We start from the raw sequence: 22,421 nt of genomic DNA on the forward strand, positions 1-22,421 counted from the left end.
GGCCAATGCGCGGCAGGCCCGTCCTGGTGAGACGGAGACGGCGGGAGGAACAGCGCCGTGCTTGCAGCAGGTAGCGGCGGAGTCTCTGTGGCCACTCCACTAAGTCGCGAACAGTACGGGGGACGAAAGACCGAGTGACAAACCTGGTCTGAATCCAGAAGACAGTAGTTGACCCGCAGCTGCACCAGCTGCGCCAGCAAGTCCAGGACCTGCCTCTGCAGCTGCACGGACGTGGTGGTCGTGTACTGCTTCAGCGCCTTTATGACCAGAGGCTCGAACAGCCGGATGTGACTGTGAATGGCGTTCTAGGACGAGGCAGAGCGCCGTGAGCGCGCCCCCGCGGAAAGGACCCGGCCGCACGGGCGCCCAGCCCGCCTCCCCCGCGCTCTGAGGCCGCCCCGCGTACCTTGTCTGCACGCGTCTTTGTGACGCTGGAGAGGTTTGTCTTCAACTGGGTGGACACCTTCTGCAGCACGTCGAACCACCTGCCGACGAGAACGCCCTCACTACTCGGCGGGACTCAGCACACCCGCGGTCAGCTCTTCCTAAAAGGACAGCCAGGCTGCTGTGAGTCCCGGCCGCCTGCGGGGGGTGGGGGGATCCTCGCAGCTCCCGCCGTGTCAGGGCACTGACACGCAGCCCCGCGGCAGGGCTGGAAGGTGACAGCCATTGCAGGAGTCAGGGAGTCGGGAGATAGCACTTTGTTTTCTTGGAAAACTTTTTGTTTACATACTTACATCAATCACACGCTTCTCTTTGTGAGAAACAGCTATGAAAGGACCGTGACCCCCGCACACACCTGCTTGTTATTTACACCCGTGTTCTCAAAGCGTTCACAGAGCCTGCCCCTGAGGCGTGGCCATACAGCAAGCAGGTCCCGACGGGAGGCCGGCCCGCCCGCGGCCCTGACTCTACAGCTCTGACTTGGGCCGTTCCTCACTGACCTACGGAAGGGGAACATGCTCTCCTGCTCCTGCGCACGGAACTCAAACGCCTGCTCAGGACTGGGTCGTGCCAGAGACGGCTCACCGCCGGGCCGCAGGCCTCAGAACCACGGCCGTCAGTGCAGGCGGAGAGACGCCAGCCGCCAAGTCACAAAGCACAGGTGCCACCAGGGCGCCCGACGCCCACACCTCTGCGCACCGCCGTGCCCCGTGCGAGGTGCCCCTTCACCTGAAGTGACCCCGAGAGTGGCACGATGCCCGGCCCTCACGTAGGGCGTGCAGGGCGCACCGGGAAACACCAAGGCCTTCACACGCGGACGGGCTCGCCAAGGTTCGGCAGCACCCCCGCCGCGTCCTCTGGCCCAGCCCAGGGCCCCTCACTGGCCGCGCTCCGGGGCAGGCGGGCCGTGCCTGCAGCGACTCCGTGGCAGCACGTTCCCCAGAGGTCCCTGGACGGAGCAGGCCCTTCGGGGACGCTGGCTCCTGTCTCTGTTTCTCACAAGTTAGTCCCTGCTTGCTCTCTCGTGTGTCCCCCACGGCCGTTCCTGCCCCGAGCGCCGCGGGAGGGTTACCCCGAGGCGGCGAGGTCCGGCTCGGCCTGCACGGCGTTGCGCAGGCTGGCGTCCGCCAGGGCCTGGGTGAAGTGGGTGTAGGGAGCCATGAAGCAGCAGTGGTACAGGCCGGGCCGCAGGCTGGACGAGCCGAGGCGCTGGGCTCGGCCCTGGCACTTGCCGGGGTTGGACGACAAGCCATCGCACTGGGAGGCCAGGTTTGTCCCAAAGAGAGTCTTCAGCAGCTAGAGAGAGAGGAGCCGTCAGCACGCCTGCACACAGCACGAGCCCCACGCCCACAGGAAGCCGGGGGGGGGGGGGGGGCAGCGGGGGGATGCAGACATGGGGTTCCCGCTGAGAACCCCTTTCACACCGTGAGGTGCTGCCCTCACCTTCACCAACGACCCTGTGGTCTCGAGTTGTGAAGGAGACCGGGCATCCTGACACCCGGGACACGGCCGCGTAGGAGGGTCAGCAGAGGCCCCGCCCATGATGACCGCCCAGGCCGCGCAGAGCGCCACCTCCCGTGACAGCAGCCCCGCGTCATGCCGGGACGGGGGCTGAGAAAAGAGTCCTCCTCACCTGCTGGACGCAGACCGTGGCCATCGTGGGCTCCCGGCTGAAGCAGGACCTCAGGTAGCCCAGGATCTCCTCCACGCACTGCGGGGGAAGCGGGCGCTGCAGGGGGGCTGGGGACGCTCGCTCCCGCGGTACGCCGAGCCTGCAAGCCCTCAAGACCGACTCCCAGCTACCACGCCCGCCGCTCACTGACCCCGCGCCCGCCACACACTGACCACCACCGCCCAGGCCCCACTGCGGGCACCCAACACCGAGAGGCCACGGCGTGACAGAGTCTGCAGGAGCTGCGGCCGGGGAGGAGGAGAGGGTGGGGAGGGGGCCATCGTAGACAGGGCGCCAGGCAGGTCTCGCGGGGTGGGACGCCGCCCACCTCCGGCAAGTTCCACTCTGAGGGACAGTCACTGAGCACCCCCAGACCAGAGCCGTGCCCGCCACAGAAACCAGGGCCGCACCACGGCCATGGGCAAAGGCACGGCGTGACTGAGCAGCTGCGTGGATGTGCGTGCCGGTGAAGGCCGGTGGCTATGGCCATCGAGGAAAAGGTTTGGAGCTCGGTTAGAGCCGGTGCTTCACCAAAAGGGCCGCATGTTCAAAGGCCCGGCACCTGGGACTCAGGTTCCAAGTAAGACGTGGAGCCGAAACCGGTGTGGCTCAGTGGAGAGAGCGTCGGCCTGCGGACTCAAGGGTCCCAGGTTCGATTCCGGTCAAGGGCATGTACCTTGGTTGCGGGCACATCCCCAGCAGGGGGCATGCAAGAGGCAGCTGATCGATGTTTCTCTCTCATCGATGTTTCTAACTCTCTCTCCCTCTCCCTTCCTCTCTGTAAAAAATCAATAAAATATATTAAAAAAAAAAAAAAAGGACGTGGACCCCGCAGCACGCCGTCTGCAGCGGGCGGGCGCCACACGCTCTCTAAACTCTCCTCCATGTCTGACCGTTTCCTTAGAGAATGGGGGGGGGGGGGGGGCGGCGGCTGGACTCGGGACCAAGTCCTCCTGCGGCTCGGCTGCGTGCTGAGGCACGCAGGGCGGCGTGCGCCCTCCCAGGTCTGTGTGCCCTTTCCACTGGCGAAGGCGAAGGCCTGGGCCAGCAGTGTGAAGCCTCCATTTCTGGACTAAAGCGGGTCAAAGCCAATGCAGTGACCAGCTGAAGATGGGTCACAGGAACCCCACCAGCTCAGGGCCAGGCGCCGTGACAAAGCCGTGGGCACGGAGGCCTCCCCAGCTGCTGCTCCACCCCGGGTGCCAGGCCCACACCAGCCGCCCCGGGTGCCGGGCCCACACCAGCCGCCCCAGGCACTCGGCCCAGGTGCCGGCGTGTGGCAGCGGCGGCTCAGCGAGAAGAAAAGACACTCGCACCTTCCCGATGTCCTGCAGCGTGGCCAGCTCTAGGATCTGAGAGAGCACGTCCAAGGCCGAGCGCAGAAAGCCCCCAAACTTCTCCGTGCTGTTCTGAAGGTCCAAGGTGACCTTGGGGGAAGGGGGAGAAACGATGACTGCACCGTCACGTCGGGGCGTCTCAATGGGGGCAGCACACACCCAGCAGCCCCGCACACGCCAGCTGGGGGTCCTGTCTGTCTGTCTGTCTGGGAAATGCCTGGGGAAGGAAATCACGCTCCCAATATCTGTAGGAAATCTGTTTTCTTTCAAAGGCGTCTTCCTACTTGTACTAACGCTACAGACAGAAACGCCTCCTAACCTTCTGCGAAATGGAACGATGGGACCATGGGTCATAACCAGGCTCTGACAAGCAGCATCCCAAACACACGTGCACGCCCTGTTCCGTGTGCAGCAGCCCTGGGGAAGCCACCGAGTTCAGACCCCGCCTTCCAGCCGGGCCCCGCACACGTGGAAGCCGCCTCAGGCAGCCCTGCCTTCAGGCTCTACGGCCTCGGCCTGAACGATGCAGCCGTCCCCCATTCACAGACCGAAAGGACGGGTCAGGCCCCAAGACGTGATGGGCACGAACAAGGTCAAAGGTTAGAAATGGGCATGAGAACAGGAGCTGGCCAAGCCCTCAGACGTGCTGCGGTGAACAGAAAGCAGCTCAGCGGGACGAACTGACCGCCCCGTGAGAGAGGAGCCAGGTCACACGGGATGAACACGGAGTGGGAATGACAGTAGCCACTCTCCTGTCACCCTGCGGGTGTCACCCACAGGCCGGGAGGGACCCGCCAGGTGTGCGAGCACCCAGAGCGAGAGGGTCCGTGCAGCTCCGTCGGGGAGATGGTGGGACGTGGCCCGCCCCAGCACGCAGGGGGGCGGGGTCACGGGGCGAGAGCGTGAAGACTGAAGGGCTGGAAGCTACCACCAGAGGCCGAGCCAACCTGGAAACACGAGCTGTCCCTCACATCCCATGTGGGCACACACGCTACGAACCCCAAGACCTCAAGAACCCAGGGGAGCCTGGCCACGGGGCTCAGTGACTGAGCGGCGACCCAGGAACCAGGAGGTCATCGTTTGATGCCCAGTTAGGCAACGTGCCTGGGTTGTGGGCTCGATCCCCAGTAGGCGGGGCGTGCAGGAGGCAGCCTATCCACGATGTTTCTCTCATGGATGTTTCTAGCTATCTCTCTCCCTTCCTCTCTCTCTAAAAAAAAAAATCAAGAAAAACGTGTTTTTTAATTTGCACTCGGATGTCGAGTGTGACTCGACACGGTTAGCATTAGAATAAAGGAATCGAGAAAAAAGCAAGCGAGTGCAAAGGGTTAAAAACGTTACGTTACAGATAACCGTGTCTCAATAAAATTGAGATGGTTTTCCATACACCTCAGAAACCACCTGCAAGAGTCCATCAAGAAGAGAGCGAGCGAGCGAGCGAGCCCGAGGCACTGGGGGGGGGGGGGGGCGCAGGCTGAGCTGCGTACCTTGTAGTTGGCGTGCGTGGCCTTCAGGACATCGTGCAGCCTGAGGTAGGAGGGAAGGTGGTAGAAGCTCCCCAGCGACGAGGGTTTACTGGTCGTGACGGGCCCTGCGGCATCTGCCTGTCGAGAGGCTGAACACACACACACACACACACACACACACACACACACACACACGGTAGATGGACAGTGAGCCGCGCTAAGGCTAAGGCGGGGCTGCAATAGCATGTCCGAGCGCGCCAGTGGAACGGGAGGCCAACGCTCCTGGCTTTCGGCGGGCAGCCACAGAAACCGGCTGAAGACCGGGAGCGGAATCGGAGCCCCTCCCAGGACCCGGGGACGGCAGACACGAAGGGCAGTGACGCTGCTGCTCGTGTGCCGGCCGGCCGGTGGCCCGTCTCTTCAGCCCTCACACGGGGACGGGGACGGGGACGGGGCCCTGACAACGGGGGAGGGACCGGCTCTCACGGATGCGGCGTCACCATCTCAATGCCGCGCCCCCCAGAGCTGCCCAAGCTGAACAGACTGAGGGGACCCTCCGCCAGGTGCCTCCGCAGCCGGCCCGCGGGCTGCGGTCGGTCCCCCGAGACGCAGGCTCTCCCAGCAGAGTGAGCGGAGGGTCGGACTGGCCCCCCACCCCCACCCCGCTCTACCCGGTGCCCCTCGAGCACGGACCCTGAGCCTCGCCGGGGGTAGCCACGCTCTGAGCGGCTGTGAACACCCCCGGGTCCTCTCGCTCAGATCACTGTGTCCCCATTCTCTCCTGCGGGCGCTCCCCACTGTAAACCCCCATTTCCCACTTCAGAACGCCCCTCTGGGAACCGCCTCTGCTCCCTCCCGCCACGACCCCGCCTCCCTCACCCACCACCAGGATCCCGCCCGCTCCGCAGGGAGCCAGGCGGGCAGGGCCCTGCAGGCTGCCGTGACCCCACATGAGCGAGACACGCAGAGACCTTAGGGCCCGATGTGGGCTGCACACACGAGTTCACATGAACATCTGGAACCACACCTGGGAAACCACTCCCCTGGCCTCACTGCTGAGTTTTATTCCCGAAAAGTACCCGTTATCACCTCACCCGACCTGTACGCACAGGCCCTGAACGCACGTCTAGGACACAGGTGGCCCCCGCCCCGCCCCCGCCCCGCCAGTGCCTCCTACCTGGGCTGGCGTCGCTGCCTTTCTTGGGGCTCAGCGGCACGGACGCCTGCTCGCCCGGCTCCTTCTCCTTGCCCTTCCGCCGAATGGGACTGAGAGAAGGGGCGTTGGTTAGGGACGGCAAGGCTGCCTGGAACGGAGAACGAGGACCTGGGCGTCACCCCCACAGAAACGGCGGTCTGCAGCCTGTGGCTCACCGCCCGCTGAGAAGCATCCCCCCAGAGCTCATCTTCTCTTCGAATCCACGCACGGAGCTCAGAAGCTGCAGAGCCGGGTCCATCCCCCAACCCTCGCCCCGCGCGGTGGGTGTGGACAGCACTTCCTGACAGGCGTGCTGGGAATGTGGGACGGAGGCCCGGCGCCCGGCAGGACACCTCCCAGAGCGGCGCCCGGAGCCTTCTCCGGAGCCACGTTTTAAACTCCATCTTCCAGGTGAGGAGGCTCGCAGGGGAGGTGACTGAGCGGAGGTCACAGCTGAGGGCAGAGCTGGTGGCCCACAGGCTGCGGAGCGCCCCGGCTCCCAGCCCGCAGGGGGCAGCCCGCAGGGGGCAGCGAGGATGCCAACAGCCTGGACCCCAGGCCCCAGCTGGGCCCTCACTCGGGATCTCAGAGAACTCACCGTGCCCGTCAGCGTGAGGCCCGCAAAGCGGACGTGATGGCTGCGGGCCGGGGAGGACTGGAGAGCAGCACAGAGGACTGCCCCGGGGACACGCTAAGGGGAGGGGCCAGGCACGCAAGACACCGGTGTGACTCCACGTACATGAATGTCGCAACAGGCACCTCCCCACAGAAATGGGAAGGCCAGGGTTGCCGGGAGCCAGGGGGCCTGGGGGTTGAAGGGTGACGGCTAACGGGCACAGCGTTCCTTTCTGGGTTCTAAAACCGACTGCAGGGGCGGCCAAGCGACGCTGTGGGCACTGCAGAGTGGCCCGCACACTGCAGGGGAGGCAGGGGCGTGGATCACGCCAACCGTATCACACCAACGTGCTGTTCTCCACACGGAGGCTGCTGAGCCTCCAGATGAGGCGCTCTGTCCGTCTGGCCCGAGCAGTGGCAGTGAGCAGAGGAAACAGCCTGTGTTCCTGGGTGAGTATAGGTGCGTGCACACGTATACGTACATGTATGTAAATGGTTCCTCGTGCGATACTTAGTAGGGAAAACAAAGGACTTGGGGCAAGAATGAAGAGTTGCAATGACGCCCACGTTCCCAACTTTACAAAACACAAAGTGAGCTCGGCCGGCGGGGCCCAGGGGCTCAGCATCAGCCTATGAGCCAGGAGGTCATGGTTCAATTCCCAGTCAGGGCACGTGCCCGGGTTGCAGGGTTGATCCCCTGTGAGGGGCGTGCAGGAGGCAGCCTACCGATGATTCTCTCTCATCATTGATGTTTCTCTCTCTTCCTCTCCCTTCCTCCCTGAAACCAATAAAAACATTAAAAAACACACACGAGCCCTAACTGGTTTGGCTCAGTGGATAGAGCGTCGGCCTGTGGACTGGAAGGTCCCAGGTTCGATTCCGGTCAAGGGCATGTACCTTGGTTGCGGGCACATCCCCAGTGGGAGGTGTGCAGGAGTCAGCTGATCGATGTTTCTAACTCTCTATCCCTCTCCCTTCCTCTCTGTAAAAAATCAGTAAAATATATATTTAAAAAACAAAACAAACACCGCACACAAAGTGAGAGGAGCGGGGCTGGCGCAGACGGTGGGCCGCGCCAGGTCTGGGCTGTCGTGAAGCGCCAGGCAGAAGTGCCGTGGGGCAGCGGACCACACGGGACTGGTGCCCGCCAGGCCTGGGGCCTCTGATGCTTAGATGCTGCCTGGCTCCGCCTGCCCACACGAGAGCCACTGTCTACACGTGGCTTCTGAAATGCAAACGCAGTGACAGACAACATCCGAAGTTCAATAGCCCCTGTGCACTGCCGACGGGAATGCAAACTGGCAAACATTAAAAATGGAGCTACCGTAGGACCCAGCAACGCCACTCCTGGGACACAGCCCAAGAAACCCACACGCTACCTGGAAAGGGCATACCCCTCTGTGCTCACCGCCGTCTGTACAGCAGCCAAGATACGGGCACAGTCCCAGTGCCCCCTGCCATGAGCGGATAAGAAGCCGTGGTGCGTGCATACAACGGAACACCACCCAGCGGGTAAGGAGAATTAACTCTTACCATCTGCAACAACATGGGTGGCTCTAGAGGCTAGGACGCTGAGTGAAATGAGTCAGACAGACAAAGACAAATACCATATGATCTCACTTACATGTGGAATCTAGAACACAAAGTAAGTGAACAAACTCATAGATAAGAGAACAGTGATGGCTGCCAGAGGGGAGGGCGACGGTCTGGGTGGGAACGGGGAGGGCTAAGACGTACAGATGGTGGACAGACGGTCTGGGGAGGGGAGGTTCAGCCGGGGAATATGGGCAATGACGCTGCAGTCACTGCGCTCGGTGCCGGGTGGGGACAGAGCTGTCAGGAGGGTCACGTCATGCGTTATAGAAATGTGTAACCGCTGTAATTCCACCTGGAACTGATGGTGATGTCAACTGTACTTGAAAAGAAGTTGTTCCTTAGCCACAGTGCTGCATGTCAAGGGCGCGTGCCACTCTCCCGGCGGGCACAGATGTGGCACGTTTCCATGGTTACAGAGCACGATGCAGGACAGAGCTCGGAAAGCATTCAGGGTGGGCAAAGACCACACCTGGGACACGCCCGGAACGGAAGGGTCAGGGAAGCAAGAGCTGATCAGAAGCCAGCAGGAGGGAACGTTCCAGGGCAGGAGGGACACTGAGGAGGGGGGCGGGGGGGCACGGGACCGAGAAGCACCCATGAGGTTCAAAGACTGACCTGGCAGGAGGGCTGCTGGGGAGAGTGTGGCGGCTAAAGAGTGGGTGTGGGCGGTGACAGAGGCCCGCAAAGAGCGGGGAGGGGTGGGGGGGGTGGCGGGAGATGGAAGAGGCTGCGATGGAGACAGCAAGCGGGGAGCAGGAGGTGCAGAGGTGAGTGCGCTGCGCTCTCGGAAACCCACGTGGGAAGAGCGGGCGTGTGTGGAGCTGCTGTCACTGACCGCGCTCACAGAAGGCACAGTGTTTGCCGACACCAGGAGCGCGGCCAGGGCCGTGCCAGCACTCCAAACCTGCCTCCTGCCATCGGCGAACGCCCACTGAGCTAGCTTCAGCTTTGCCCTCGGAGGCAGCGGTACTTGGGGACGAGGCCAGCGGGCTCCGAATTGGATGACGGCATTTTGTATGAAATTCCGAGTCACAACATGAGCAATTTTGCTCACGTAAAGCAGAGTACGGGACCGACGGCTGGGCACACACAGGCATGCCTGAAGCCGTCATCCACTGCACGGCAACGGGCCGGGCCCGAGGTTACCTTGCCCGCGGGTCCAGGCGCCACCTCGTCCAGCACGTGGGCGCAGATGTTGATCACCTTCAGCAGGTGGGAGAAGAGCTGCTCCACCATGGGCACCAGGCTCCGGTCCCCCAGCGCGGGCCACGCCTCCTCCTGCTTGGCGGCCGCCGGGGCGGCCTCTTCCTCGGCGGCCCAGGAACTCCTCAGAGATCGGGGGGCGCTGGCTGTGACACAGGCACAGGTGTTAGCTCCACCCCCGTGGGGGGCGGGAAAGAGAGCACCTGGGAAACACGCGGCAGTCAGACCCATCCACACGGCACCGCTCCACCTGCCAGTCAACGGTTACCTCAAACCCACCAGGAAACTGGCATTTCCCCCCAAAGCATGCTCCAATTTCCACGCCGGTCACCGTCACAACCCCAACGAGTGGCAGTGACCCGGGGGCGGCCCCGCGTGCACTCGCGCCTCACTCTCTCCCGCCGCCTGCACGTCCTGCTGACTCGCTCTTTCCCTAAGGACAGCCTGAACCTCCCAGTCCCCCTCCTCCACCCCGTCAGGGCACGGAGTGGCCCTTCCAAACCACAGGAGGCCCAGCAGGTGAGTATTGCTACCACCAACCAGCAACACAGGAATTAATCAGCAGTAACACACGATCACACTCTGATGTGCATACTCACACTGTCAGCCTCCTTTTTTTGGCCATTTTTTAAAAAATTTAAACTCTTTACTGTTGAAAGTATTATGTGTCTCCTTGTTCCCCCACTGACCTCTCCCTGGCCGCTCCTACCCCCGAGCACATGCTTTCACCACCCTACTGTCTGTGTCCATTGGCTAGGTTTATATGCATACTAGTACATACAAGTCCTTGGGTTGATCTCTTACCCCTCAACCTCCCCTGCCTTCCCTCTGAGATGCTTCTCTGTCTCTGGATCTGTTTTTGTTTATCAGTTTATGTTCACTATATTCCACAAATGAGTGAGATCATGTGACATTTATCTTTCTCTGACTGGCTTATTTCACTTAGCAAAATGCTCTCCATGTCCATCGATGCTGTTGCGAATGGTAAGAATTCCTTCTTTTTTACCGCAACATAGTATTCCTTTGCGTAGAGGTACCACCGTTTTCTAATCCACTCATCTGCCGATGGGCACTTAGGCTGTTTCCAAATCTTAGCTATGAACATAGGGGTGAATATATTCTTCTGATTGGTGTTTCTGGTTTCTTGGGATATAGTCCTAGGAGTGGGATTACTGGGTCAAATGGCAGTTCCATATTTAACTTTTTGAGGAAACTCCATACTGTTCTCCACAGCGGCTGCACCAGTCTGCATTCCCACCAGCAGTGCACGAGGGTCCCTTTTTCTCCGCATCCTCGCCAGCACTTGTCGTTTGTTGATTTGTTGATGATAGCCATTCTGACAGGTGTGAGATGGTACCTCATTGTTGTTTTGATTTACATCTCTCGGATGATTAGTGACTGAGCATGTTTTCAAATGTTTCTTGGCCTTCTGTATGTCCTCTTTCAAAAAGTGTCTATTTAGGTCCTTTGCCCATTTTTATTGGATTATCTTCCTTTTGTTAAGTTGTATGAGTTCCCGGTAAATGTTGGAGATTAAACCCTTATCGGAGATAACATTGGCAAATGTGTTCTCCCATGCAGTGGGCTTTCTTGTTTTGTTGGTGGTTTCTTTGCTGTGCAGAAGCTTTTTATTTTGATGTAATCCCATTTGTTTATTTTCTCCTTAGTTTCCACTGTCCTAGGAGATATATGGGTAAAGATTGCTACAATATATGCCTGCTATTTTGCTGCCTATGGATTCTTCTAAGGATTTTATGATTTCCCATCTTACATTTAAGTCCTTTATCCATTTTGAGTTTATTTTTGTGTATGCTGTAAGTTGGTGGTCCGGTTTCATTTTTTGCATGAATCTGTCCAATTTTCCCAGCACCATTTATTGAAGAGACTGTCTTGACTCCATTGTATGCTCTTGCCTCCTTTGTCGAACATTAATTGAGCATAATGGCTTGGGTCGGTTTCTGGGCTCTCTGTTCTGCACACCTACTTTTGAACAGAGTGTATTCTTGTATGACCTGTCACTAATTGTTGTTTAATTAGTAGCAGCAGTAACCCACGTTTGCCCACCCGTCCTAATTCGCCTGTTGGTGCCGTTCACGAAGCCCCTCAATGGCCTCCGCAGCAAGCAGGACAGTCCTCCTGTGGACGCTGGGCCCCACACGTCGTCCTTTCTTACCACCCCGCTGCGGAGACCGTGCCTGGCCCCCATGCCCCTCACCGGAAGTGAGAAAGGAGCCTGCCTGCGCCTCTGCAGGGGCTCCACTGGGAAAGGGCTCCACTGGGACACTGGACCAGACTAGCTGCCGACAGCACACGCCGACAGCACACGCCGACAGCACACGCCTACGCACGGAGGCAACGTCTGACGTCAGGAACCCATTGTTGCTCGCAGCGACCTCAGCACTTTTCCCTCCTATGCTCACTGCCCCGCCGCTCACAAGGAAATCAAGAGCTAAAGACCCGAGGTCCCTGTTTCAACTCAGAACCATTACCTGCGAGCAAGTTCCCGGCCAAGATCAAGGCATCCTGATGGGCGGCAAGGTCCAACGGGAACCACGCGGACGAGAGCAGGGTCAGGATCACCGTGGCCATCCCGACAGTACAGCTCTTCCTGGACTCGTCCCAGGCGCTCAGAGGGGGCACTCTGGGGGCAGATGTGGGCGAGGTCATGTTACAGAAACATTTTAAAGCAAACGCTCTTCTTTTATTTTATTGATTATTTTAGAGATCAAGGAAGGGGGAGAGAGAAATGCCAACGTGAGTAAAACATCCACCGTCTGCCTCCTGCAGACTCCCTACCGAGGATCAAGGCTGCAGCCCCGGCATGGGCCCGCCGGTCCGCACCGGCACCCTCGGTTCATGGGATGACGCTCACCAGCCGAGCATACTGGTCAGCGCCAAAGCAAGCAGCCTGGCTTCCCTCTGAACCAGAAGGCCTGTCACTGGCCCTGCACTCCAGCTCAGCAAGCGACCTGACGATCAACTGGCCTCTTTCCTGTGACCCACAGCTCTGCACACCCCACCGGAGACGTGGGAGCCGGCGGCCGAGCTGAGCAGAGCGTCTTGGGGCTTTGCCCTCTCTCACCTCAGAGCACCGGCACTCAGGGCAGGAGCAGGGCGGGCTGCGACTGAAACTGCAGCTGCTTGAAGGTACTTGTTGCCAGGAAATCCTCACCCCAGAGGGAGCGCCCTCCATGTGGGCAAGGCTCCCTGGCCGGGCGCTGACGCACGATGGGCGGGGCTGCCCAGCGTGGCGTGAGCCGTGTCCGCAGAACAGCAGCTCCCTCACTCCGCTGCTGGGACACCCCGCTGGACACCCCGCCTGCAGCACAGCATCCCTCCGCCCACTCCTGTGGCCACCACACTTCCGCGGTGGGTCACGTTAGATTTTAAACAATGCTTCTCCATGTTTCATACGTAAGACTAATTCTAAAGAGAAGCAGGCCAGTTAGCAGTCTTTATGCCCTGGCCCAAGGACAAAGTGTGTATCATCCTGTACACCAAGAGGTTGCAGGTCAATCCCTGGTCGGGTGCGTATAAGAGGCACTCCCATCGTGTCCACGTTTTTCTCTTCTCCCCCCTCCTCCTCTCTCTAAAATCAATAAAAACGGGTCCTCGGTGAGGATAAGAAAAGGGAGTCTTGGCCAGCACACGGGGTTCTTGTAGCCGAGCCTCCACAGGCCGAGGAGGGAGCCTGATGCCCGTCCCTCGGAACCAGCTCGGTGTTGCCCAGCGGCTCCTGCCACCCGTCCCAACACCAACAGCACCTGTGGGGCCTCCCAGGCCCAGGGGACCAAGGACCGCACAGGGAAGAAACAGGGCCCCAAGAAGTCCGTTCGTATCGCCTACCTGCAGACGCCACGTGCCGAGAAAAACACTTACCCGCAATGCCAACCGAGGCTCCAGGTGCACACCGGAAAGGCGGTCGAAAGGAGACACAAAGCTTCACAGCACCCGAACTGGAGAGGAAGGATAACGAAGTCACCCGAACACAAAAAGCTTCTTCAACCGAGCCTCCTTCCCCCACGCTTCACAGACGCACAGATCGTGTCTACCGCCGGACAGTGGGCCCGCGCCGGCAGGCCCTTCGCCTGGAGCTGCGGTTGTCCTGGCCTCCCCCTGCCTGCCCTGTCCCCACCCTTCCCCCTCCCCCTGCCTGCCCTGTCCCCACCCTTCCCCCTCCCCCTGCCTGCCCTGTCCCCACCCTTCCCCCTCCCACTGCCTGCACTACCCCCAGTCCTCCCCCTCCCCCTGCCTGTACACCCCCCACCCTTACCCCTCCCCCTGCCTGCACTACCCCCAGTCCTCCCCCTCCCCATGTGTGTACAGCCCCCACTCTTACCCCTCCCCCTGCCTGTACATCCTCCACCCTTAACCCTCCCCCTGCCTGCACTACCCCCAGTCCTCCCCCTCCCCCTGCATGTACAGCCCCCACCATAACCCCTCCCCGCCTGTACATCCCCTACCCTTAACCCTCCCCCTGCCTGCACAGCCCCCAGCCCTCCCCCTGGCTGCACTGCCCCCTGCCTTCCCACTCTGTCCAGCTGGTATGTCCATCCCCAGACCAGACTACAGGAAGTGCAGGCAGGGTCCCCTCTGTCTTACAGCCTGAGCCTAGAACAGTGCCTGACACGCAGAGGCCACAATAAATACAAACATATAACGTTTATGACACTTTGAACAAACCCAAGGGAAGCCAAACTGGAGAGCCCACACAATCTTAGGTCTGAAAGGCAAGTCAAGGCTGATCAGGACTCATCGTGAGTTCCCAAGAAAAATCACTCATCCTAAATCAATTTTGGCAATTTTCTGCCTGTCATTTTCCCGAGTATGAGAAACATATATCCTCCTATATAATAAAAGGGTAATATGCAAATAGGCCAAAAGCAGAACAATCAAGCAACCAATCAAAGCGTGATATGCTAAGGCCGCTCAAGCACTCGCTATGACGTGCATTCACCACCAGGGAGCAGACAGTCGACCAGTCGACCAGTTGCTATGACGTGCACTGACCACTAGAGGGCAGCTGCTCCAACCGGTAGGTTAGCTTGCTGCTGGGGTCCGGCGGATTGGGACTGAGTAAGATGGGCCAGACACGCCCTGGAGCCCTCCCACAGTACCTCCCCGGCCTAATCGTGCACCAGTGGGGTCCCTCAGCCTAGCCTGCACCCTCTCGTAATCCGGGACCCCTCGGGGGATGATGGAGAGCCGGTTTCAGCTCGATCCCGTAGGCCACTCCCTTGGGAGGGCGCCAGATGCAGGGCTCGTGGCTGGCGAGTGCTGCTGCAGCGTGAGCCTCTCCCGATCGGGACTGATTGGGTGTGAGCCCGCGGCAGGCACAGTGGGGCCGGGATGAATGGGAGCGGCAGGTAAGACCTGCAGGCGGCGTAGGACTGTGGGTTTCAGCCCGATCCCTGCAGGCCACCCAGAGGAACCCCACCGTGCACAAATTCGTGCACCAGGCCTCTAGTCTATATTATAAAAGCCTAAGTGACCATCACGGCGGAACAACCAGAAAGACCGGTTGCCATGATGTGCACTGACCACCAGGGGGCAGACGCTCAACGCAGGAGCTGCCCCTGGTGGTCATTGCATTCCCACAGGGGGAGCACCGCTCAGCCAGAAGCCGGGCTCATGGCTGGTGAGCGCAGCGGTGGTGGTGGGAGCCTCTCCCGTCTCCACAGCAGTGCTAAGGAGCAGCAAGCCAAGTGCAAGCCGAGCGGTAAGGAACAGCGAGCAGGCAGGTGGTAAGGAGCGAGGGGTCCTGGACTGCGAGAGGTCCAGACCCGGGCCTCTAGGATATATGTACGTGTGTATATGTATATACATGTTAATGTTTCTCAAAACTTGGACCTGACTACACACAAGCGTGCAGTTTTGAATTGTGCCTTTTTTCCTCTCAATATTACAATTCAGGTTATATCTCTGTAAACTGTTGAAAATTCTCCAAGCATCATATTAATAAGGTGCATAATAAATGCACTACCATCTACACTGAATTTAGTCATAATCAGAACTCAATCATTCTTGGATTCTGGGATATTATGGTTCATTTCCAATTTCAGCATCATAAATCCTGATAAAAATAATTACGTTATACAAAATCCTTGTTGGCATATCTGGTTTTTACCCCTTAGTATATACTACAAAGTCATGAGTCAGTTATATGAGAGACAGTTTAAACTTCTGATAAAACACATTCAAATTATGATAGTTTTTATTTTGACTTTTATGTCTTCCTGTATTGGCTGAATTTTTTACGAGCATTTGCTACTTTGAAATAAACCAAGATTTTGTTCAAAGAATCACAGTTTCTTAGGAAGCCCCACTTATGAGTCTAACATCATCTCACCATTAAGAACTGACCTGCCCTAGCTGGTTTGGCTCTGGACAGAGCATTGGCCTGCACACGGAAGGGTCCGGGTTCTATTCTGATCAAGGGCACATGCCCGGATCATGGGCTTGATCCCCAGGACGGGGCATGCACGAGGCAGCTGATTCATGATTCTCTCTCATCATTGATGTTTCTTTTTTCTTTTTTTAAAAACATATTTTATTGATTTTTTACAGAGAGGAAGGGAGATAGTTAGAAACATCGATGAGAGAGAAACATCGATCAGCTGCCTCCTGCACACCTCCTACTGGGGATGTGCCCGCAACCAAGGTACATGCCCTTGATCGGAATCGAACCTGGGACCTTTCAGTCCGCAGGCCAATGCTCTAGCCACTGAGCCAAACCAGTTAGGGCTGATGTTTCTATCTCTCTCTCTCTCCCCCTCTCCCTTCCTCTCTGAAATCAATAAAAATATGTTAAAAAACAAAACAAAAAAAGAACTGACCTTATGGTCCTGGTCGGTGGCTCAGTGGTTAGAGTGTCAGCCCTCACACCAAAGGGTCTCGGGTTTGATTCCCAGCCAAGCGCATGTACTTGGGTTGTAGGTGTGACCCCTGACCCAGTTGTGGCCCAGAGGCAACCAATCAATGTGTCGCTCTCTCTCTCTTCCCCCTCCCCTCCCTTCCATTCTCTCTAAAAATCATTGGAAAAAATATCCTTGGGTAAGAATTAACAACAACAAGAAAGAACTGACCTTACAAAGGAGCACAAATGAATCTCATTGAGCCCGGCCCCCGAAGGAGACTCACCGTGAGTGCACGTGTGGTGGCAGTGACGAGCTGGTGAGACACAGCCGCAATGACTCTGGACAGGTTGTTTTCCATGGTGACGTCTGTGATGCTTGGCAGTAAGTTATAGCCTCTATATATTCTGATAAGAAAAGGATGGAGACTTAAAATGTATTCTTAGAGCTTATGACATTTTCAAAATTCAAATGGCATTTAGAAGTTTAAGATTAAAGGCTACAAGAAGTTAAAACAGTCTTGGTTTTTAAGTTAAAGAAAGACTAGAAATAAAGTGGCCATCCTATATAATAAAAGCCTAATATGCTAAGTGTCTGGTCGTACAGTCGGCCGTTCAACCAATCAAAGTAATATGCTAATGATATGCTAAGGCCACTCAACCGCTCGCTATGATGTGCACTGACCACTAGGGGGCAGACAGTCGACCGGTCAACCAGTCACTATGACGTGCACTGACCACCAGGGGGCAGACACTCTGACCAGTAGGTTAGCTTGCTGCTGGGGTCTGGCCAATCAGGACTGAGCAAGACAGGCCAAACACACTCTGGAGCCCTCCCACGGTCCCTCCCCAGCAGGCCAACCTCTCATATCCCTCCCCAGCCCCGATCGTGCACCAGTGGGATCCCTCAGCTTGGCCTGCTCCCTCTCACAATCTGGGACCCCTAGGGGGATGTCTGAGATGAGAGCTGGTTTCGGCCCAATCCATCAGGCCAGGCCGAGGGGCCCCACTGGTGCACGAATTCGTGCAGCGGGCCTCTAGTTATTCTATAAAAAAATGGCTGAGCTCTGGCAGGTGTGGGTCAGTTGTTTGAAGCTTTGTCCCATACACCAAAAGGTGGCAGGTTCAATTCCCAGTCGGGCACACACCCAGGTTGCAGGTTCCATCTCTGGTCGGGGATGCATGTGGGAGGCAACTGATCCATGTGTCTCTCTCACATCAATATTTCTCTTCTCTTTTCACTTTTTCTCTCTCTCTTTCTCTCCCTTCTCCCTCCCTCCCTTCCTTCCACTCTAAAAATCAATGGAAAAAATATCCTCAGGTAAGGATTAACAAAAAAATAAATGAAAGTAAGTAAATAAATAGCCCACTCATCTAAAAATTAAAGGGCATAGGCAAGACAAACAAAGGGAAACACCCCATGGCCACGTTTTAGATAAGACAGCATCAGAGTCCTACAGAGGAATACACTCAGTACGCGGCTCGTGCTGAACTGAAGTTTGCGGTGTCACTGCTGCGTGACTCGGCGAGCATAAGGAGGTGGGAGCTAAATCCTGAAAAAGAACAATACTATCAAAGGAAGATGAGCTGCTCAAACACCTTCACCTAAACACTGTGGGGTTTTCGTCCTAGAAAGTCCGGTTTAGATGCAAGCCCTAAAGCACGGCACCGGGAAGGGTGCTTTCCCGACGGGCTGCTGGCGTACCTGGTTATGGTGCTGACGGAGAAGTGGGAGGCGGGCTGCGCCTCGTGCATGAGAAGCTTCAGGTAGACACTGCTCTGGTCTCTGGCCACGGCCACGACGGGGTCCGCCTGCCCCTGGTCGCACTTGTAGAACAGCTTTGGGACAAGCCTGACATGAAAGGGAGGCTGCTCACTGAGGAAGCATGGATACCCCTGTGGCTCCCCACCCCTCGGTCAGGGTGGCTAGGCCCCCAGCATGTCTGCCCCGAGCCCACTTCTCTTTCCAGGGGGCCTTCTCAGCATGTCGGGGGATCTCCCATCACAGGCCACACCCTCACCACGCTACACGGAGCCCAAAGCAGAACCCAGGGGACTCTCCCAGCGGTCAGGGGGGCTCCTTTCTGCATCCACGTGCGGAGCGTTTTGTGGGGTTTGCCTGAGTGCGTGGACTCCCACGCTGGCAGGAGGGGCGCAGAACTTTTAGAAACAATCACTATTTTACTTGCAAATCCCAGTATCTTTACTCTATGAAGACTTGGTCATTAAGCACAATTCTTCAAGGTATAAAATTGCAATCGTTTTCAGAAAATGGTAAAGATCCAAAATCTTTGACCAGGCAAGTCACACAAACCCAGTACAGGCAGTGAAAGCTACTCCGTACAGGTCACTGCGAAATGCAAATGACGGCACTGGACGCGGAAAGATGTCACCAAATTCCACTGGTTTTCTTTGAGGGGTTTGGTTGCAAAGGTTTTTATTTACTTTTTTATATTTTCCTTAGATTTTGTTCAGTAAACATGTTATTTTTTTTAAAGAAATACCAGTTTCTCCCTAAACAACTGACACATGTTTAACTTGCTCTGAAACATGTTGGTGAGCAGAACTGGGCACAACCAGTCCCGCGTGGGAGTGAAACGGGCCTGTTGCAGGGGCACCAGAGCCCACTGCCGGGACCCACCACGAGAATGAAAGCCTAAGTCCACACAAAGGCTCGTGCGCCGACGCTCACGGCAACGTGCCTCATCGGCACCAAGAAGCAGAAATGAGAGTGACCGTCACCGGGTGAGCGAGCGCACAGAACACACGGGCCGTGAGGGCTGCTCTTCGGCGCCTGCTGCAGCACCTGCCCTCAGACCCACGTGGAGAAGCCAGGGCAGCGGCCCAGCTCCCCTACGGCCCCGATGACAAACGGTCCAAGAGCCGACCTCCGGAGGGAGACAGGGCGCAGCTCCTGGTGCCCGGGCTGCGGGCGGGAACTGGGGGTGTGCCAATGGGCACCGGGATCCTTGTGGGGCGATGCAAACGTTCTACACCTGGACTGGGTGATGGCTACACAGTCCGTAAAGGTACTGAAGACCTTTTCATTGTACATGTAAGACACATGCACTTTACCGCCTGTAAATTACACCTCAAAAAGCTCTTAGAAAAAAATTTAAGAACATCCGAAAGCTTGGCCTTAGTAACTCAACTTCCAAAAGTTACGCAGGAACATTTCTGTGTGGCAGCGCTGACTGGAAGGAACACGGCTCAGTATTTAAATGAAAGAGCTTCAGCCCTGGCTGGTGGCGCGGCAGCTGGTGCCGCTCTGCACACCAAAGGTCACGGTTCTATTCCTCGTCAGGGCACGTACCCGGGTTGTGGGCGTGATTACCGGTTGGGATTCAGGCAGGAGGCAACTGATTGATGTGTCTTTCTCTCCCTCTCCCTCTCTTCCTCTCTCTCTCTAAAAAAATAAAAAATAAATAAAAGAAAAAAGATAACTTTAATATCCAACCAAATGATCTATCTAATAATAGGATAATAAGCAAATTGGTCGGGACGCTGTCACCTAACAACCGATCAGGAGGCTGCATCCCCGCCCCCTGCGCCGGCCTGGAGACATGAGGCTCACGTCCCCGATCCCGGCAACGGGCCCCGGGATGTGAGGCTCGCGTCCCCGCCCCCTGCACCAGCCCGGGGGTTGCAGGCACCGGGAGAGGCCCCTCTGCCGCGGGCCCAGCCGGGGGTCTGCAGGCCTCCCCCGGCTCCGGCCTATCTCTTTGGGGCAATCCATCGAGGAGCCCCGGGTAGGTGGGCAGGGCCTACCTCTTTGGGGCGATGGATCGCAGGGCTCCCACACCGGGAGAGGGCACAGGCCAGGCTGGGGACCGCCCCCCCCCCCCCCCCGAGAGTGCACAAATTTCGTGCACCGGGTCACTAGTATTTATATAAAGGCTTATCGCAATCACATAGTAAAAACTGGCACTAGTTAAAATTTCTCTTCTAGAAGAGTATTTGATAACAGGAAGTTGCTAATATATTAAGTGGAAATTACTAGATTACAAAACTGTATATATTTTGTCCCAATTACAGAGCAAAATGTTAAGCGATCATCTCCCAGTGGTAGAAGGGAAGGCGATTGCCTATACTCAAAAATTTGGGTGTGCAACTTTGGCCTCAGGGGTCAGTGCCCTGCTGTGTCGATGACGTTTTAGGCTCATGGCAGTGAGCAGCTGCTTTCTCGATCCTTTAGGAGTAGCTGGAAGTGACTGCAAACGATGCAGGAATGCTGCCCTCTGACCTCAGAACGTTCCCGTCCCCTCCTCATAACATTTGGTGCTTTCACCAGAAAAGTGACTGAAGAGAAAAGACGCTGGCAAATACCTCACTAACGAAGCGGCGGCAACGTGCCGCACTCTGGGGTCTTCGTCCCCCAGCAAGCAGAGGACCACGCTGTTGAGCACCCGCTCCTGCAGCTTCAGAAGCTGTGCAGGGGAGAGAAGAGGCGGCTCTGGGCTTACCTAGGTTTTGGTCAGCTGCTTTGGCGAGGCAGCGAGGAAGAAGGCGCGATCAGCAGCTCAAGCTCACACCATGCAGTCACAACTGGCATGAGGAAGCCGGCTTAAGCCAGGCAGCACGCATCAGCCACTCCCCGCCGGGACGCATGGCTGCAGAGGTGACACACGCCCGCGGGAACGCGCTGCTTACCCCTGTGTAATGGTGAGCCCCTCTGTGAAGGTGTTCTGCTTTTGCTTCCAAAAAGCTCACCAACCTGACGAAAGAAACGTTTCTCAGTGAGAGACTCCACCCCCCCCGCAAGCACCCGACGGCGGCAGGACGCTGACAGACCCACCGTGAGGGCAGGCCGCGGGGGTCAGTCCAGGCGCGGGAGCCGGGGAGCTGGGCAGCACTCACTAAATGGTGGGAAGACTACCGAGTCACAGCCTCTCCTAGTTCTAGGCTCTGCCAATCAGGTGTGCTGAGGAAACGGCTTTTCTTCAAAAGCAGCACCAGCGTGCGTTTTGAAAGCCTCCAGGGCCTGCAGACTTGGCTCTCACGGGGGAGGCGGCAGGCCGCTGAGGGCAGGGGCTGCACCTCCCGCCCCCGGGCCGTGGCCCAGCAGGCGCTCACGCCCCATGCTGTGGCCCTCTGAGGGGTACAGGGGAGACAACCCCTAATTCTCAGAGATGTTCCGAGGATGCAGCAAATGCCCGCAGCGGGCGGCCAGCACGCCTGGCACAGACCAGCCTCAAGACGGAGCTTCGAGTCCCTGGTAAGAAAGGGACCTTCCTCTGACAGGTCCTAAGCTCCTCCGGGACCGTGAGACACTGCAGCCCCCCAGCTCCCGTTCCGCACGGAGCAGCCATGTGACCAAGCCCGGGGCAGTGAGCACGCTCCTCCGGACCAGAACTGACCCGGCTCCCATGTGACGTCCCCGGCTCTTCCCTCCCCCAGACGCTTCAGGCCTGAGGCCCCGGCACTGCCCCCGGCTGCGCGGAGGGTCCGAGAGGGCCAAGCGGAGACGAGCAAAGCACTGGCAGCTCCAAGCCCCTCGGTTCTGGGCCCAGGCGAACGCCTCCTCACCAGCAGGGGCTCCCTGCGACTCTCAGACCTAGGAGTCCCCTGGCGACTCACCACCCGGCTCCCTGGCGACTCTACCGCCCGGGTTAGCTAGCGACGCTCACCCCGAGGGGCTCGCTGGTGACCATCACCACCGGCACCCAGGGCCCTGCGAGGGGCCCGCCCGCACCTGAAGTCCGTCTCCGCGAGCGTCTCCAGCAGCTCCGTCCTCACCAGCCAGTAGGAGCTGCTCCGCAGGCTCAGCACGTCGGTGATGAGCTGCAGCCCCAGGTCGCTGTAGCTGCTGCTGCAGAGGCTCATGACGCAGTGCTGGAAAGCAAGGCACGTGACGGCGTCAGGAGCTCCACACACTCGCACACACTCGTTCACGTGCACCTCACGCACACACTGGTCCACGTGCACCTCATGGTACACACTGGTCCATGTGCACATCACGCACACACTGGTCCACGTGCACCTCACGGCACACACTGGTCCACGTGCACATCACGGCACACACTGGTCCACGTGCACATCA

At 58.0% G+C, this 22,421-nt stretch overlaps 1 protein-coding gene across 4 annotated transcripts in view; it reads right to left on the reverse strand.

Moving 5' to 3' along the window:
- HTT (huntingtin) overlaps nucleotides 1–22,421 on the reverse strand; it is a 93,521-nt gene that overhangs the window by 36,155 nt on the left and 34,945 nt on the right. For all 4 annotated transcript variants that reach the window (XM_079767500.1, XM_079767499.1, XM_079767498.1 and 1 more), the window contains 15 exons: nucleotides 22,074–22,213; nucleotides 21,032–21,095; nucleotides 20,708–20,808; nucleotides 18,087–18,233; nucleotides 16,669–16,789; nucleotides 13,408–13,484; nucleotides 12,018–12,169; nucleotides 9,472–9,674; nucleotides 6,097–6,223; nucleotides 4,941–5,068; nucleotides 3,433–3,543; nucleotides 2,078–2,155; nucleotides 1,517–1,740; nucleotides 407–485; nucleotides 144–305 (listed from right to left, as the gene is read on the reverse strand). In XM_079767500.1, coding sequence (XP_079623626.1) covers nucleotides 144–305; nucleotides 407–485; nucleotides 1,517–1,740; nucleotides 2,078–2,155; nucleotides 3,433–3,543; nucleotides 4,941–5,068; nucleotides 6,097–6,223; nucleotides 9,472–9,674; nucleotides 12,018–12,169; nucleotides 13,408–13,484; nucleotides 16,669–16,789; nucleotides 18,087–18,233; nucleotides 20,708–20,808; nucleotides 21,032–21,095; nucleotides 22,074–22,213 — 1,914 coding nt within the window. The remainder of the gene's footprint in view (nucleotides 1–143; nucleotides 306–406; nucleotides 486–1,516; nucleotides 1,741–2,077; nucleotides 2,156–3,432; nucleotides 3,544–4,940; nucleotides 5,069–6,096; nucleotides 6,224–9,471; nucleotides 9,675–12,017; nucleotides 12,170–13,407; nucleotides 13,485–16,668; nucleotides 16,790–18,086; nucleotides 18,234–20,707; nucleotides 20,809–21,031; nucleotides 21,096–22,073; nucleotides 22,214–22,421) is intronic.

The sequence above is a fragment of the Cnephaeus nilssonii genome (genome assembly GCF_951640355.1).
Source record: "Cnephaeus nilssonii genome assembly, chromosome: 1".
Lineage (NCBI taxonomy): Eukaryota > Metazoa > Chordata > Mammalia > Chiroptera > Vespertilionidae > Cnephaeus > Cnephaeus nilssonii.